The sequence below is a fragment of the Parambassis ranga genome, chromosome 19 (genome assembly GCF_900634625.1).
Source record: "Parambassis ranga chromosome 19, fParRan2.1, whole genome shotgun sequence".
Classification (NCBI taxonomy): Eukaryota; Metazoa; Chordata; class Actinopteri; family Ambassidae; genus Parambassis; species Parambassis ranga.
The window spans coordinates 22,333,305-22,350,657 of NC_041039.1; the positions used below are offsets into that span (position 1 = coordinate 22,333,305).

The following is a 17,353-nucleotide window of genomic DNA, read 5'->3' on the forward strand; positions in this document are numbered from 1 at the left end:
TGTTTACTCTACCAAAATTTAGGATTTAATTTAATTTTAATTACATGATTACATGATTAATGACTCGATCGGAATCGGACGTTACCTCCCGATCAGGACTTGGACTCTGTGTCTTGTAGTGCAGGGGTATAACAGTTGCCTTTGGTGTGAGAGGTCCTGGGTTTGAGACCTCGATGTGTGAAATGTCCTAGCTTGGGAAGGCTAAAGCATTTAAAGTTGGCGGCAATGCGTTGCGGGCAGTTTGGCGAAGCAGCTCACTTGTGGAAATCGATGAGCAGTCAGTGCGATGAGCAGTCAGTGCGAAGCGCTCTGGACACACACATGAGTTTCGCTTGCAACAACAGGCATAAATTTACATTTAAATGTAAACATGTAAATAATACAAAAAAGCTTTTATCTGTTAGCAAAATCAGACATCTAATAACCGGAGAGTAGAGGTGGCTGTGACTTTAAAATCTATTGTCTACCATTAAAAAATAAAAAGTTTCAATCTCTGCTTCACACAGATATTTAATATGTATTTATTTAATTAACAGCAGGTAAAGCAAATTATAGAATTTATTGAGGACTTAAATGTGAAATAATGCAGACAGAGCTCATTTTAGTACGGGTTCTTGAGAGTGTGGTCCATGATGGTCATGAGAGCCAGCCAAGTCTCCCTGGCAGTGGGGATGATCTGATCGGCTGGCAGGAGGAAGCCGAAGCGCCCGGTGTCCCTCAACTCGAAGGTGTAGCTGTACCTGATGCCCTGGGTGTAGGCCCAGTCGATGCTGCCTCCGCTGGCTTGGTCTGTGATTCAAACAGGCGTTTATACTGTAAGTACAGATGGATTTCCTGAATTATCTACACATTGTGACGTTTGAAGGAACTCACAGATGGTGTCGATGACGCTGCCGAATCTGTATTGAGTGCCATACAGGGAAGCCAGGTCTGTGACGGCCCGCTGAGCCAGAGTGTTCTATAAAAAGAAATCATTTTTGACGCACTCGGTGTCATCATGTACAATGAAAGTTCTGATGTCAGACAGCACTTTCTCTACCAGCTCAGCTCGGTTACTGATAGGCATAGGAGTGAAGCCGAAAGGGTACAACAGCAGCTGAGAGTAGGAGTGGATGGAGATGAAGGCCTTGAAGTTGTTGTGGGACTTCACAAAGGTCACAATGGACCTGACCTCAGACTCGGAGTTAGCCCTGGGTCCACGATAGGTCTGTAAGCAGGGGTCATTGCTGGAGCCAGGTCCTGCATGGGACAATAACATGCCCAAAAAAAGGGCAACCAATCAGCATTCATACATCTGTCTCTGCCGTCTCTGTAACCTCTGTTGCATGATTTCCCATAATCCTTCACTCTGTATACACGAGTTTCACACTTTTTTATTCAGTAAAGTTAGATGTCTTTCTGATTGTTCTATATACTGTAGAAAACACCCTGAAACCTTAGCGCCATCTTGTTGCTTTAAGAATGCCACTATTGAGAACCAGGTTTGAGGTCAGCGCAGAGACACACCTCCAAAACCAGCGTCCCAGTTCCTGTTAGGATCGACTCCGACGCAAGTTGTACCAGGGTTGGGCTTCCTGGTCTTACGCCACAAACGGTCCTGCAGTGTAAACATCAACGCTTCAGAATTTAGCTTCATTTAATGATAGAAACTGATTAAGCACAAAGTGTAGGAAGACATGACGGACTCACGTTACTGTGGGTGTAGGCAAATCCATCAGGGTTGGTCACGATCTCCAGGAAGATGTCCATCTTGTTGAGGATGGCGGTCAGAGAAGGGTCACGTCCATAATCAGTCACAATCTAAACACAGGACACATTATAGCTGCACTATGGAATATTATTAACACTTATTATAGTGAAACAGCACCTTCTTGGCAAACCAGGTGCCGCTGGCCTGAGTGACCCACTCTCTGGAGTGGATTCCAGTGTCGATCCATATGGCGGGACGGTTGGTACCACCAGTGCTGAACTAAGACACAGGATGGTAACAGAGGAGCCATTTAATTCTTTATTTTCTCATCATTTTGTGACCAGTTGTTCTTTTTTCTTTTACCTTGAGTATGTTAAGGGGACGCCCCTCAAAGCTGGGACCAATCACAATCTTACTGACCAGCTTGGGATTCTCAGCCACCAGCATGTCCTGGAAACTGTAGATCTGAAGCACAGAGGAAATCCTGCTTAATACACAATTTTGTTTTTGTGTCAAAAATATTGACAAAATTCTCTGTACTGACCTCACTAAGAGTGTGGTACCTGGAGTACACAAACTTATCAGTGTTTCTGAGCTCAGAGACACAAGCAGCAGACTTCATCTCCTCCTGTTCCTCATCCAGCATCGCCTGCAGGGGCAGTGACATGGCAACACGCATGATGTGGAAACTGCTGGTCTTATTGCAGCCTGATTCAAGTAATCATACTGCATATGTCAGGGTTAGTAAGATGGCGGACACAAATGCAGATTTAGCTGGAGGTAAAAGTAGACTAAGTTCTTTAATTCAGTCCAAGGTTCGGTACATAGAAAAGCAGTCGGCGGTACAAAAGGGCTCAAGCAAAAGCGATAGTCAAAATCCAGTCCTGATCAGTACAAAATAAATCCAAAAAACCTTCGAGAGGAACTCAGGAAAATACTAAAGCTTCATACTGCTTGAGATGGCTGGCACGTTAGGATCACTCACAAAACGAACTGGCAACAAGAGGGAGGAAACACGGACTTTATACAAAGGAGGGCGGGAAGACAATAGGACACAGGTGAGGCACATTAGGGCGGAGCAGGTAATCAACGGGAGGGGGAAGGAACACACACGAGGAAGGGGAAGTCAAAACACCAGAAACAAGAGGGAGAACAGTGACTACAAAATAAAACGGGACTGGAGACCAGAGGCGAAGGAGCACCGGCGTCGGGACTGGAGACCAGAGGTGAAGGAGCACCGGTGTCGGGACTGGAACTTGGGAGTGGTGGACCCCCAGGGTCAAAGCAGGTACTAGGAAGAGGAGGTCCACCATGACCAGAGCTGGAACTCGGGAGCGGTGGACCACCGAGGTCGGAGGAAGAACTTGGGAGCGGTGGACCACCGAGGTCAGGAAAGGAAGCTGGGGACGGAACCCCACAGGGTCAGAACTAAAGTCAGGAGACGAAAGCCCTCCAGGGCCAAAACTCGAAACAGGAGACGAAAGCCCACCAGGGCCAAAACTCGAAACAGGAGACGAAAGCCCACCAGGGCCAAAACTGGAACCGAGAACTGAGGACCCTTCAGTGTCAGGCTCAGTCACTATGGTTGAAGGTCCTTCTGGGTCAGAACGGGTAACCAACTCTGCAGGGTCAGGGCTGGAACCCGGACATTCTCCAGTGACAGAGCTGGTCACTAGAGCTGAGAGTCCATCTGGGTCAGGACTGGAACCCAGAACAGAAGACCCCCCCATGGTCCAAACAGGCTTCCCCCAAAGTCTCAGTCTGTGTTACTTTGGTCCCAACAGATATTAAGTCCTCCACCACAGCGGATAATCCATTAGGAGCGACACAGGCAGGCCCCAAAACAGGTGGTGTAGTCTGGGGCGTGTTCTCGGGAGACAAAAGGGGCAACGTCATCTGGAGCCTGCCCTCAGGTGGCAACGGGAGGAGCGACGTCGTCTGGAGTTCGCCCTCAGGCGGCAATGGGAGGAGCGACGTCGTCTGGAGCCCGCCCTCTGGCCGAGACGGGAAGAGCAACGCCGTCTGGAGCCTGCCCTCTGGTTGAGACGGAAGGAGCGACGCCGTCTGGGCTGAAGCCGTGAACGAAGCTAGGGCCGTACGAACGGCCCAGGCAGGGAGCACCGGAGCCACCGGAGAATGAAAATTATCCATCTCCTCGAACACAGGTTCACAATCTATTCTCATCCAAGGCTCGACAACCAGCATTTCTTTCATACGAGCCCGTAGTTTCTGCGTTGCGTTCCAAAGGGCTCCTAGCTTTTGCAGCAGAGAGATGCGGTAGGAACACAACCGCCGAACCTCCGTATTCTCCAGAGGAGGAGAGGACATGTGGTCTATGCAGTCCACGGCCTGTTGGAGCTGGGCCTTCCCTTGATAAATGTCCTCCCACGTAAATATTACCTCCACTGGATCCTCCATGGCTGCTCAGTCCGCTGCGTCCAGTTATGGCCAGTTCGTAATGTCAGGGTTAGTAAGATGGCGGACACAAATGCAGACTTAGCCAGAGGTAAAAGTAGACTCAGTTCTTTAATTCAGTCCAAGGTTCGGTACACAGAAAAGCAGTCGGCAAGGCGAAGGTACAAAAGGGCTCAAGCAAAAGCGATAGTCAAAATCCAGTCATGATCAGTACAAAACTCGAGAGGAACTCAGAAAAATACTAAAGCTTCTGACTGCTTGAGATGGCTGGCACATTAGGATCACTCACAAAACGAACTGGCAACATGAGGGAGGAAACACAGACTTTATACAAAGGAGGGTGGGAATATAATAGGACATAGGTGAGGCACATTAGGGCGGAGCAGGTAATCAACGGCAGGGGGAGGGAACACACACGAGGAAGGGGAAGTCAAAACACCAGAAACAGGAGGGAGAACAGTGACTACAAAATAAAACAGGAAATAACTGGTAAAACTAGAACTAATGCAACAGAAAATGTACTACAAAATAAAAGTCCTGGCTGAAACCATGACAGCATACCTGCAGGTCTTTGATCATGATGGAGTACTTAATGTTCTGGGTCTTCAGGTACATTTTGACAGACGGAAGGCTGTGGACTGAAACTCTGACATCCACAGGAGTGTTCACATCAGACACTTCCCTCCAGAAATCCACCTGTCAGAACACACATATGTCTTTAATTTTGAAAATAATATAAATAATGATAATAGACAAATAAATAAAGCTAGAGCCACATTCTTTTATTTTACAGTTTAATGGGGGGATAAATGACCTCAACCTCCATCATGTCCTCCAGTTTCTTGATAGCGGACAGTTGGAAGTCATCCTTTGGAACGATTCGAAGAACCTGATGCCTGCAAAAAGAAGAACCATAATGTTTAACAATACTTTACTCAACATCCAGACAGAGGTAAAGTTACTCAAGGGTGGACGCTGCTTCTGCTTTTGCATAAGTTTAAAAAAGGACAATAAAGATTTAAGTCTTATTACACTACACATTACATTTTGAAAGCAGAAGCAGAGTACCCCAGCTGAGAGATGTCCTGTTGGGCCCCCTTACCCCTCAAAAGTCTCCTTGCCCAGAACGATCCCAATTAGCACGACGAATGCAAGCAGCCCCCTCATCATGGCCAACCGTGACAACCTGGTGCCAAACACAGGCTTTTATGCCTACCAGGTCACATGTCTAAACCGCAGGCTTGTTCATATATCTGTTTTCATCACATCAAGGGTTGCACCATGCTCCTCCCATCCTGAGGTGGTGTCCACTTTACAAAGAAAACGTTAGGTTGAACAATAAACTGGGCTGTTTCTTCATCCAGTGGGTGAACATACAGAAGGAAGCATCTGTGTGAGAAATTGTTCTATGTTTCTTAACTCACTCTGAGATTCACTGCTGTGTGCTTTGGATCATTGTCCTGTTGCATGACCCAATTTCTAATAAACTGTAACAGTCAGACAGAGGGTCTCGGGTTTGTCTCTGTTACACAGAGGAGTTCATGGTGGACTCAATGAGTGCAAGGTGTCCAGGTGCTGTGGCTGCAGCACAAGCACCAACCATCAGCCCTCCACTGACAGTGTGTATGAGGTGTCCCTGCTGGAATTCTGTGTTTGGTGTTCAGCAGAGATGATGGTGAGCATTAAGACCAAACAGCTCCACTCAGGTCTCATGTGTCCATGGGACATTGGTCCACATGTATTGTTCTGTGTTCAGGTGCAGTTTAGTGAACCTCAGTCCTGCTTTTTAGGGAGAAGAGTTTTTCTCCTGGTAACCCTTCAGACAAACTGGACTTGTTCACTCTTCTTCTAATTGTTCTGTCACATTACCACTGAGCATGCTCAGTGAGGCCTGGAGGCTCTGACATGTAGCTCTTGGGTTTTTTTCTTTGTCTCTGATCTTGGGCTGAATTTGCTGGGATGCCCAATCCTGTGAAGACTGACAGCTGTCTTGAATGCTTTCTATGTGAATAATCTTTCTCACTGTAGAACACGTCAGAGTCTCTCCACAGCAGGGAGAGACAGCTCCAGGGTTCAGTGCAGCAGGCCCTGGAAATAACCCCCAGCGCTCCCTCAAAGACAAACATTCGCAATTTCCCCATTGTGACACTAATAAAGGTATCCTTAATTCCACTACTACAAAGTCATTTATTTCAGGTTAAATCCACCCTGGTCCTGTAGCAAAAATAAACCAACAAAAACATGAAGTTTCCATCTTTACCCCTGAAAATAAAGGTTTTAATCTTGGAGGCCCTACACATCAACAGCAGCCATATTAATTTAAACTGTCATCAGCCTTATTAACCTCAGACAGAAGAATGACTTTTGAAAAATGTCGCTTCATTTCAGGCTTTTCATTTTAATAACGATGTTCATGTGACTGTTTGCACAGTGAACCACAGAACTGATGGTTCTTTGGAGGAGACTGCTGTCACGACCTGGTGTTCATTTATGGTTTTGTTTTCCTTGTTTTGGGTTTCTAGTTTAATCTGTGCCTTTTTGTGATAGTCCAGGTTGTTGTCAGGCTTGTGTTTTGTTCTTGGGTTCGCCTTGTCTTGTGCTTCCTGTTTTATTTTGATAGTCCTGTGTATTGTCTTGAGTTTTACTTCCTGTGTTTTCCCTCCTTGTGATTACCTGCCCTGCCCTAATGTGTGCGACCTTTGTCTCGTCTTGTGTATATAGTCTTTGTCCTCCCTGCACTAGTTCGTTTCGTCTCTCGTGGAGTTAGTGTGTCTCGTCCTTGGGGAATGTCTTTGTGTCTCGCCTGCCATGACCTCTGGACAGCTGGACAGAGTCATCAGGAAGTATAATGTCTGAGGCGTTGTAGGGTGTGGCCCATCTGCATTTTTGTGTGAAAAGTACTGTGGCGATGGTTGATCTGTCGAGGCTCTCACACACATTTACAGGCATTTTAATGTGTCATCATTCAGTCATAACACACTTATAAGCAGCACCTCATTTTATCCAGATTCATTTGAACAGTATTGTTGATTTGTGGCCTTTTTGTTTTGTTGTGATGTGTTATATAGTGACATATTGTTTGTGTTTTATGATCTAAACTTGGACACATTCATGAAGCCTTCTGTACATTCTCTTTTTTGACCATTAGGCTTAACTGACATTGAAGTGGTTTTAATGTACATGACTTTGTAAATAAATGTTAAAATAAAGCCCATCAGACTTCAGAATGTTTTGAGGATTTTATTTTAGTTTATTTTTAAATTATTTACATTTTGTCAACAGCGATGAACAGTCAGGGCAAAGCGCTCTGGACACACACGAGTTTTGCTTGCAACAACAGGCAAAGTCATTGCAGTATCATTTATATGGCGCAAAGATGCAGGATTGCACAAATGACTGCAACGAGTGACTTGCTATTTGCCTTTGTAGAAGATCCCTAGTTAACACACAAGAAAAAACTGTTCAAAGGATTTAATTTGTCTATTAAATGTAAATTTGTTCACATGTAAATAATACGAAACAGCTTTTATCTGTTGCAAAATCAGACATCTAATAACCGGAGAGTAGAGGTGGCTGTGACTTTAAAATCTATTGTCTACCACTCAAAAATAAAAAGTTTCAGTCTCTGCTTCACACAGATATTTAATATGTATTTATTTAATTAACAGCAGGTAAAGCAAATTATAGAATTTATTGAGGACTTAAATGTGAAATAATGCAGACAGAGCTCATTTTAGTACGGGTTCTTGAGGATGTGGTCCATGATGGTCATGAGAGCCAGCCAAGTCTCCCTGGCAGTGGGGATGATCTGATCGGCTGGCAGGAGGAAGCCGAAGCGCCCGGTGTCCCTCAACTCGAAGTTGTAGCTGTACCTGATGTGCTGGAAAATGGCCCAGTCGATGCTGCCTCCGCTGACATGGTCTGTGATTCAAATAGGCGTTTATAGTGTAAGTACAGATGGATTTCCTGAATTATCTACACATTGTGACGTTTGAAGGAACTCACTGATGGTGTCAACGATGCTGCCAATTTTGTATTGAGTGCCATACAGGGAAGCCAGGTTCGTGACGGCCCGCTGAGCCAGAGTGTTCTATAAAAAGAAATCATAATTTTTGATGCACTTGGTTTCATCGTGAACAATGAAAGTTCTGATGTCAGACAGCACTTTCTGTACCATCACATCTCGGTTCGGGGTAGGTATACGAGTGTAGCCGAAAGGGTACATCAGCAGCTGAGAGTAGGAGTGGATGGTGATGAAGGCCTTGAAGTTGTCGTGGGACTTCACAAAGGCCGCAATGGACCTGACCTCAGACTCGGAGTTAGGCCTGGGTCCACGATAGGTCTGATAGCAGGGGTCACCGCCGGAGCCAGGTCCTGCATGGGACAATAACATGGCCAAAACAAGGGCAACTTTTCAACCAATCAGCATTCATACATCTGTCTCTGCCGTCTCTGTAACCTCTGTTGCATGATTTCCCATAATCCTTCACTCTGTATACACGAGTTTCACACTTTTTTATTCAGTAAAGTTAGATGTCTTTCTGATTGTTCTATAAACTGTAGAAAACACCCTGAAACCATAGCGCCATCTTGTGGTTGCTTTAAGAATGACACTATTGAAAACCAGGTTTGAGGTCAGCGCAGAGACACACCTCCAAAACCAGTTTCCCAGTTCCTGTTAGGATCGACCCCGATGCAATTTGAACCGGGGTTGGGCTTCCTGGTCTTAAGCCACAAACGGTCCTGCAGTGTAAACATCAACACTTCAGAATTTAGCTTCATTTAATGATAGAAACTGATTAAGCACAAAGTGTAGGAAGACATGACGGACTCACGCTGCTGTGGGTGTAGGCAAATCCATCAGGGTTGGTCACGATCTCCAGGAAGATGTCCATCTTGTTGAGGATGGCGGTCAGAGAAGGGTCACGTCCATAATCAGTCACAATCTAAACACAGGACACATTATAGCTGCACTATGGAATATTATTAACACTTATTATAGTGAAACAGCACCTTCTTGGCAAACCAGGTGCCGCTGGCCTGAGTGACCCACTCTCTGGAGTGGATTCCAGTGTCGATCCATATGGCGGGACGGTTGGTACCACCGGTGCTGAACTAAGACACAGGATGGTAACAGAGGAGCCATTTAATTCTTTATTTTCTCATCATTTTGTGACCAGTTGTTCTTTTTTCTTTTACCTTGAGTACGTTCAAGGGACGCCCCTCAAAGCTGAGACCAATCACAATCTTACTGACCAGCTTGGGATTCTCAGCCACCAGCATGTCCTGGAAACTGTAGATCTGAAGCACAGAGGAAATCCTGCTTAATACACAATTTTGTTTTTGTGTCAAAAATATTGACAAAATTCTCTGTACTGACCTCACTAAGCGTGTGGTACCCGGAGTACACAAACTCATCAGTGTTTCTGAGCTCAGAGACACAAGCAGCAGACTTCATCTCCTCCTGCTCCTCATCCAGCATCGCCTGCAGGGGCAGTGACATGGCAACACGCATGATGTGGAAACTGCTGGTATTATTGCAGCCTGATTCAAGTAATCATACTGCATACCTGCAGGTCTTTGATCATGATGGAGTACTTGATGTTCTGGGTCTTCAGGTACCTTTTGACAGACGGAAGGCTGTGGACTGGAACTCTGACATCCACAGGAGTGTTCACATTAGACACTTCCCTCCAGAAATCCAACTGTCAGAACACACATATGTCTTTAATTTTGAAAATAATATAAATAATGATAATAGACAAATAAATAAAGCTAGAGCCACATTCTTTTATTTTACAGTTTAATGGGGGGATAAATGACCTCAACCTTCATGATGTCCTCCAGTTTCTTGATAGCGGACAGTTGGAAGTCATCCTTTGGAACGATTCGAAGAACCTGATGCCTGCAAAAAGAAGAACCACAATGTTTAACAATACTTTACTCAACATCCAGACAGAGGTAAAGTTACTCAAGGGTGGACGCTGCTTTTCAGAAGATAAAAAAAGTTAAAGGACAATAAAGATTTAAGTCTTATTACACTACACATTACATCTTAATACCCAGCTGAGAGATGTCCTGTTGGGCCCCCTTACCCCTCAAAAGTCTCCTTGCCCAGAACGATCCCAATTAGCACGACGAATGCGAGCAGCCCCCTCATCATGGCCAACCGTGACAACCTGGTGCCAAACACAGGCTTTTATGCCTACCAGGTCACATGTCTAAACCACAGGCTTGTATTTTTATCTGTTTTCATCACATCAAAGATTGCACCATGAGATGGTGTCTTTACAAAGAACACGGAAGGTTGATCAATAAACTGTCATCCAGTGGGTGAACATACAGATGGAATCATCTGTGTGAGAGCATGCTCAGTGAGGCCTGGAGGCTCTGACATGTAGCTCTTGGGTTGTTTTTATATCTCTGATCATTGTCTGATCTTGGGCTGAATTTGCTTGGACGTCCTCTCCTGTGAAGATTGACAGCTGTCTTGAATGCTTTCTATGTGAATAATCTTTTTCACTGTAGAACATTGAAGTCCAAATACTTTGAAATGGTTTTATAAGTCTTTCAGATGGATGTGCAGTAACAGTTGCTTCTCTAACACTTGTTTATGTCTTTCCCTCCTGGCACAGCAACAACATCGACTTTTATAGAGCTCTGCACACCTGCTGCCAACTTAGATACATACTTAACTTCCACAAACTTCTGTCATGGTGATAAATCATTGAATCATAAAAATTCCATTCAATTTAATTTTATTTGTATAGCGCATTGTGCAATCAGAATTGTCCCAAAGTGCTTGAAAAACAGGAAGCATCAGGTTTCCTTTGTGCTCATTTATTGATCTGTGTTTAAAGAGTCACTGAGTATGATGAAGAGGAAGAAGATGATGATGATGATGATTTTAGTCATAAAGCTGAAACTTTATAGTTTTTCCACCTTTTCACACACACACACACACACATATTAGTATGGGTTGTTGTAGGTGTGGTTCATGATGGCCATGAGAGCCAGCCAGGTCTCCTGGGCAGTGGGGATGATCTGATTGGCCGGCAGGATGAAGCCATAGCGTCCAGTATCCCTCAGCTCGAAGGTGTAGGAGTACTTGATGCCCTGCTCGTAGGTCCAGTCGATGGTGCCGCCGCTGGCTTGGTCTACAATTAAAACACATGATTATATTATAAGTGACCCTACGACCCTAAAGACCTTCACTTTCTCTGACAGAAACAAGATATAAATTCAAATTGTTGTACAAACTCACAGATGGTGTTGATGATGCTACCATATCTGTAGCGAGTTCCATACAGGGAAGCCAGGTCAGTGATGGCCCTCTGAGCCAGATTGTGCTGTAGAAAGAGATCATATGTTTTTTACTTATAAATATTCTGATAAAAGAACCAACAACCATTGCTGCTTTTTTTAATTTTTTCGGACATCGCCTTTCATACCAGCTCAGCCTGATCCTTTGCAGGAGTCTTGGTGTATCCGAAAGGGTACAAGAGCATCTGAGAGTAGGAGTGGATGGAGATGAAGGCCTTGAAGTTGCCATGAGATTTTACAAAGTCCACAATGGACTTGACCTCGGACTCGGAGTGGGCCCTAGGTCCGCGATAGGTTTCTGAGCAGGGGTTACTGCTGGCACCAGGTCCTACACAGGACCACAACAAACCAGGATGTTGCAAAAAAAAACATTCCCACTCAAATTAATGTAGGCAACTGAAGCACATGACTTGTAGCAGCCGGAATATTATCAGCAATTTAAGTGTTAAAGTTAAAGTTGCTGCAGACTGTAAGACGATAACATTTGGCACCACCTGGTGGTTGCACAAGATATGACATCATACCAGAGAGACAGAAATAAGACATTACCTCCAAAACCAGAGTCCCAGTTCCTGTTAGGATCGACTCCTGCGCAGCTAGAACCGGGGTTGGGCTTCCTGGTCTTACGCCACATACGGTTCTGTAAACATCAACACTTCAGAATTTAGCTTCATTCAATGTTAGAAAATAGTTAGGCACAAAGTGTAGAAAGACATGATGGACTCACGCTGCTGTGGGTGTAGGCAAATCCATCAGGGTTGGTCACGATCTCCAGGAAGATGTCCATCTTGTTGAGGATGGCGGTCAGAGCGGGGTCACGTCCATAATCAGTCACAATCTAAACACATTAGATGAAGACACATTACTCACTGAAGGAGGTCAGAAGCCTCAGAGAGTATAAGCACAGTGTGTTAGGATGAAAGAGCACCTTCTTTGCGAACCAGGTGCCGCTGGCCTGAGTGACCCACTCTCTGGAGTGAATTCCAGTGTCGATCCAGATGGCGGGGCGGTTGGTACCACCGGTGCTGAACTAAGACACAGAATGGTAACAGAGGAGCCATTTAACTACTTCTTTTCCAATTATTTTGCGACTTAACATCGTTCCTTTTATTTTTACCTTGAGTACGTTCAGGGGACGTCCCTCATAGCTGCTACCGATCACAATCTTGCTGACCAGGTTGGGATTCTCAGCCACCAGCATGTCCTGGAAACTGTAGATCTGAAACAGGAGGAAATGTTTTACACATGTTATAAACCAAACATCCACTCAGCCTGGCTACTGGCAGAAGAAAAGGCACTAACCTCACTGATGGTGTGGTACCTGGAGAAATCAAAGCTGTCAGTGTTCCTGGGCTGAGCGAGGCGAGCAGCAGCTTCCATCTCCTCCTGCTCCTCATCCAGCACCACCTGCAGGTCAACAACATCATGACATCTGGCTACCAGTTTTCTTTCTTATTAAAGAAACAGATTTCAGTTCTCATGCTGTACCTGCAGGTCTTCGATCATGATGGTGTAGTCAATGTTCTGGGCCTCCAGGTAAATTTTGACAAACTGAAGACTCTGGAAGGGAACTCTGACGTCCACAGGGTTGCTCACGTCAGTCACTCCCATCCAGATGTCCACCTGAAGGGACAAACAGATGTTTCTTATTCTGAAACCAACATACTAGCATAATAAAAATGCCACATAATTGAATTTATTTGTCCTTGTGGGTGATTATTGACCTGAAACTCTATCATCTCCTCCAGGTTCTTGATAAGAGACAGCTGGGCCTCATCCTTGGGGAGGATTCGGAGCACCTGGTGCCTGCAGATAGAAGAACCACAGTTTGAACCAGCGGTTATGTAAGGACTGCAGTGGTGCCAGGACACACATCATCCTGCTTATTATGGGTAAATTAAATTTACTGATATTTTTTTAGCAGGTTGGATGTGATCCTAGTCAATGATGTAAGTCACAACCATAGCAACAGTCTGTTACACATAGCAACAGCCACTTAGAATCACAACATTCTTTCTGCAGCATGATTCCAGACGCACAGCTAAAGTCAGAACTGATACAAGAAGACTAATTCTGCTGCGACATACGGCATCATCAGAGCTCTGGCTTCAACATCACCCACTCAGTCAGGCATTGCATGAAGAGCAAGAAGCAACTGAGATGTCATAGATCTGCAGAAAAACTGTGGCAAGCTGGACCAAAGATCTAAGCACTCTAAAATAGCTTCAGCTAGTCAACTTTTAACAATTATGCAAGCTGCAAGAGAAAAAGTGGAACTGTGCGGTCTCAGAAAAGTAAGCTTCTCACTTCTCTTATCATGTCACTGGCTGCTGAACCACCTCCACCCTGCCCAGCAGTGAGAGGCTGGGTTAGGCCCACTTACCCCTCAAAGGTCACCTTTCCAAAAACGACCACAACCAGCGAGGCGAATGCGAGCAGCCCCCTCATCATGACCAACAGTGTGAAAACGGTGAGGCCAAAAGCAGGTTTATATGGCTGCCGGGTCCCGTGTCCGAACCACGACCTTGCTTAGGGAGATAGAAGTGTGTCACCAGCTGGTCCTGTTCCCATGCCAGCCTGGAGAAACCAGACATACTGAACTTGTTGTTAGTCTAAAGAGAGAAAGGTTGTTCAAGAACTGTGGGAATGTTTTTTTTTTAATGTCATCAGGTCCATGCATAAAATTAAGCCGTAAAATCACCAAAGAACTGTTCTTTAATCTGTCATGTGGCTCGTCTATATTTATTTTAAACTATAAAGGGCCCATGTCTTCTGTTAAAGCTGCTTTGTCAAACTTAGCATCACATATTTGCAATAATATGTTCTCACGCATGGTTGTGGTGAAATCAATTTACACAAACATAAAATAGTGAGCTTTAGCCATCATGCTAAAGTTAAGGGCTTGCTTTCATCATGCTAAGCTAATGCCATGTTCATAAAGATGACTGACCAAGCCTTGAGTTCCTCAAGGGTCCATTTTAGGGCCACACATATATTTTAATCTGTTCTGGCCTAAATTCTATTTAAAGCTTGTGAGTGGATCTTGTTGCTCAGGAAGAGCCTTAAAGTGTGTTTCTGCTTCCTCTTTGTTAGCGGTGAGGCGACAGGAAGCATCAGTGTTCTAAATGCAACTCCTCTGCTTGGGAGCATGTACATGAAACACTTCCAGACACATGTTAAACAAACAAACCAACGCTTACATCTGGGTTTCATCGCAAAATAAGACATCCAGGTAAAATGAGGGCACCTGCACTAACCAACAGAAACTCTCTGGTATGTGCTCATTGAGAATGTTAAATATTGAACAAAAGATAAGACTTTCAGAGCTAAGCGCAGCTAAAATTCTACTTTTGTTTAAGTTATGGATGCTTTCTTATTCCAAAGAACAGACATTTAAATTTGTTTAGCTTAGTAACAATCCTGGACATTACTCACTAATGCCACACCTGTCCAACGTCCCATCTGAAGTCCAGTTTGTCTTATGTAATCCAGTTGATAAGGTCCGTGCAGACGAAAGGTAAAGAGACGAGTGGAAAAAAGCAGCTGTGGGATTCACAGACGCTGTATTTGCCCCACATCCATGTGTCCTGCTGAAGCTCCGGCAGGACGCTGAGCTCCTACCAGCCCGCTTTAGGCATCACTATGACATTCTGCTCAGTGAAACAGCACTTTGACACCATCTTACTTCCTTATTCTCATCTATTTTCTTTTCTTGAAACGTGACATGAGCATATTTGAATCACAGGAAGTCCGGACTCAGAGACATTAAAGTAAAAGAACAGCAGTGCAGCCATAAAAGCCATTAAAGGCTCCATATGTAAACATTTGAATAAGTTAACAATAAATTATTTTAATTGCCAATGTGCAACTTAAAAGTGAGACCTTCCTCGACCCCCTCTTTTGCCTTAAACAGCCTGGGTATACTGTTTAAACTGGCTTAGCAATGCTAGCTTTCATGCTAACTCACATTAGCTGCCTGCTAGCTGCAGGACAAAATAAGAGAATGCAAATCATCCTCTCACTCACTCAAATGGCCTTGGCTGATGTGGCTGTTAGTTTGGCTATGCTGCAATTTTGCAAATTACTCAACGTTATAGCAGCAGGATTAACACAGCGTGGCTAAGTTACAAAACACTGTTTGAGCAAATAACAGCCATCTGCTTCACGCAACCAATCTGGCAACTGATTTTATTAGCTAATGTCACAACCTGTGAAAACATTGAAACTTGCTAAGATGTAGCTATGTTAGCTGGCATTAGGATAAGCAAAGAAAAAATGTACAAAGACGTAGCTACATTAGTATAATTGCTAATTTTGGAATAAATTGCCATTTAGCTGGATAACTTTAGCATAGCTTGAACAGAACAGATCATCCTAACAAGTTTATAGTTTTTTTATTTATAATAAAATCACATATGTACCGAAGCGCTGAACTGCCACAGTAGAAAAAAAAATGTAATCACTATCTCGTTATAACGTCAAATGCTATCTCGGTATAAATATTATCTCGTTATAACAACATATTATCTCATTATAACAACATATTATCTCGGTATAATGACATATTATCTCGTTATAATGACATATTATCTCGTTATAATGTCAAACCTTATCTCGTTATAACATGATATTATCTTGTTATAATGTGAAAGACGCTATAACGTTATATTGTCATAAGACGCTATCACGTTATTACAAGTGCACAGTAACAGTACGTTGTGTCACAACAAACCCAGCTTGGATGCAGTGAAGGTGATGCAGTTTGTACCCATCGAGCCTTCTGTGTCCTTCTAGCTGATCGATGAGAAATGAAGCTACCTCCAGAGGGTCGGTCTCATTCTTTCTTCTGAACAGTCCCATGCATTTTAAAATCCTTCAGAGTGTCTGCATACTGATCACAGTATCGTCCACTGTGCGCAGTAAGGACAGAATCTCCCCATGTCTTAATCCAAGCATGAAATAGAACTTAATTAAATCTTGTAAATGAGTCATTTTCTGACGTGAGCAGCAAACTGGTTAGGTTAGGCTACTTATAAACAGTTCATTTTTTATTACAGCAATAAAATGTATCTCGTTATAACGAGATAATATCACTTTATAACAAGATAGCGTCTTATCACGTTATAACAAGATAGGTTTTGATGTTATAACAAGATACGGTTTGACGTTATAACGAGATAATATGTCGTTATAACGAGATAATATGTTGTTATAACATGATAGCATTTGACGTTATAACGAGATAGTGATTACATTTTTTTTTCTACTGTGGCAGTTCAGCGCTTCCGTACATATGAAACAAAAAACGAAACAAAAACACAGCAGTGGTCATTGTCTCTTCAGTTTACACTAAATTCTGATATATTAAAATAACTTCTCTTAGCTAAGCCTTTCTAAACAAACAAAACACATGGACCCCTTGTGAACAGTGGTGGTTCAGAAGTTGCATCCGCTGCAGTGTTTGCAGCTGAAACTCAGACCCCACCTAGCAACAAGAAATTCTATTTTCTGATTGGCCAATAAGTGGCTAATTCCAGACAGCTGTACCAGTGCACAGTAGGCTGCCTTTGACTCCTTTATATGATAATCTCTACTATAGAAATGTCTGTGCTGTGAAGTTCTCTCTTCTTCTTCTTTTTCTTCTCTGCATGAGAAATGCTCTGTGTGGCGTGTGAGTGTGTGAAGTTGTTGAAATGTGTGTGTGTCTCACGCTCAGAGGCCTGGTAGCTACATTTCAGCTAACTGGTTAAAGTGGCTAACGTGACCCCTGACCTTCATGTGGATTTTTCAAGAATAAATAATAGGTATGTAACGCACAGATGCTCTCAGACAAACATGCAAACACTGACTGCAATTTACTTATTGACCACAGGTGTCGCTCTTTACCAGTTACTACCGATCTTATCTGACTTGGAGTGAGTACTT

The 17,353-nt window shown here is 43.8% G+C and overlaps 3 protein-coding genes across 5 annotated transcripts; all 3 read right to left on the reverse strand.

The window, feature by feature from the left end:
* Positions 1-497: 497 nt before the first annotated feature.
* Positions 498-5,339, reverse strand: LOC114451612 (carboxypeptidase A1-like). Of its 2 annotated transcripts, none has more exons than XM_028430371.1 (11): positions 5,208-5,339; positions 4,926-5,001; positions 4,667-4,801; positions 2,235-2,339; positions 2,054-2,155; positions 1,868-1,969; positions 1,690-1,800; positions 1,507-1,597; positions 1,040-1,239; positions 874-958; positions 498-789 (listed from the first exon to the last, which is right to left on the reverse strand). In XM_028430371.1, the coding sequence occupies exons 1-11, from the start codon at positions 5,273-5,275 to the stop codon at positions 602-604; spliced, it is 1,263 nt and encodes a 420-aa protein (XP_028286172.1). In that variant the 5' UTR covers positions 5,276-5,339; the 3' UTR covers positions 498-601. The 2 variants fall into 2 exon arrangements, with proteins under 2 accessions (XP_028286172.1, XP_028286171.1); XM_028430370.1 differs by having other exon boundaries at positions 4,920-5,001.
* A 2,403-nt stretch (positions 5,340-7,742) lies between these two features.
* Positions 7,743-10,332, reverse strand: LOC114451786 (carboxypeptidase A1-like). 2 transcript variants are annotated; one of them, XM_028430649.1, is made up of 11 exons: positions 10,201-10,332; positions 9,935-10,010; positions 9,676-9,810; positions 9,486-9,590; positions 9,305-9,406; positions 9,119-9,220; positions 8,941-9,051; positions 8,758-8,848; positions 8,280-8,479; positions 8,111-8,195; positions 7,743-8,026 (listed from the first exon to the last, which is right to left on the reverse strand). In XM_028430649.1, exons 1-11 carry the CDS (start codon positions 10,266-10,268, stop codon positions 7,839-7,841), a joined length of 1,263 nt encoding a protein of 420 aa, XP_028286450.1. In that variant the 5' UTR covers positions 10,269-10,332; the 3' UTR covers positions 7,743-7,838. The 2 variants fall into 2 exon arrangements, with proteins under 2 accessions (XP_028286450.1, XP_028286449.1); XM_028430648.1 differs by having other exon boundaries at positions 9,929-10,010.
* A 597-nt stretch (positions 10,333-10,929) lies between these two features.
* On the reverse strand, positions 10,930-13,963 carry LOC114452476 (carboxypeptidase A1-like). Its single transcript, XM_028431804.1, has 11 exons — positions 13,812-13,963; positions 13,153-13,234; positions 12,917-13,051; positions 12,731-12,835; positions 12,546-12,647; positions 12,357-12,458; positions 12,156-12,266; positions 11,978-12,068; positions 11,557-11,756; positions 11,370-11,454; positions 10,930-11,262 (listed from the first exon to the last, which is right to left on the reverse strand). Exons 1-11 carry the CDS (start codon positions 13,877-13,879, stop codon positions 11,075-11,077), a joined length of 1,269 nt encoding a protein of 422 aa, XP_028287605.1. The 5' UTR covers positions 13,880-13,963; the 3' UTR covers positions 10,930-11,074.
* Between the last annotated feature and the right edge of the window lie 3,390 nt (positions 13,964-17,353).

What these genes read in the sequence shown, in the direction of transcription:
- LOC114451786 (XM_028430648.1), bottom strand. Translation starts at nt 10,268, where the DNA reads ATGATGAGGGGGCTGCTCGCATTCGTCGTGCTAATTGGGATCGTTCTG. An exon ending in GTCCCTTGAACGTACTCAAG is followed by an intron (nt 9,221 to 9,304) that starts GTAAAAGAAAAA and finishes CCTGTGTCTTAG; the next exon opens with TTCAGCACCGGTGGTACCAA. An exon ending in CAGCATCGTTGACACCATCA is followed by an intron (nt 8,027 to 8,110) that starts GTGAGTTCCTTC and finishes TTTGAATCACAG; the next exon opens with ACCATGTCAGCGGAGGCAGC.
- LOC114451612 (XM_028430370.1), bottom strand. Translation starts at nt 5,275, where the DNA reads ATGATGAGGGGGCTGCTTGCATTCGTCGTGCTAATTGGGATCGTTCTG. An exon ending in GCACCTGGTTTGCCAAGAAG is followed by an intron (nt 1,801 to 1,867) that starts GTGCTGTTTCAC and finishes TCCTGTGTTTAG; the next exon opens with ATTGTGACTGATTATGGACG. An exon ending in TTGCCTACACCCACAGTAAC is followed by an intron (nt 1,598 to 1,689) that starts GTGAGTCCGTCA and finishes TTTACACTGCAG; the next exon opens with GACCGTTTGTGGCGTAAGAC.
- LOC114452476 (XM_028431804.1), bottom strand. Translation starts at nt 13,879, where the DNA reads ATGATGAGGGGGCTGCTCGCATTCGCCTCGCTGGTTGTGGTCGTTTTT. An exon ending in TTGCCTACACCCACAGCAGC is followed by an intron (nt 12,069 to 12,155) that starts GTGAGTCCATCA and finishes TGATGTTTACAG; the next exon opens with AACCGTATGTGGCGTAAGAC. An exon ending in CAAAGGATCAGGCTGAGCTG is followed by an intron (nt 11,455 to 11,556) that starts GTATGAAAGGCG and finishes CTCTTTCTACAG; the next exon opens with CACAATCTGGCTCAGAGGGC.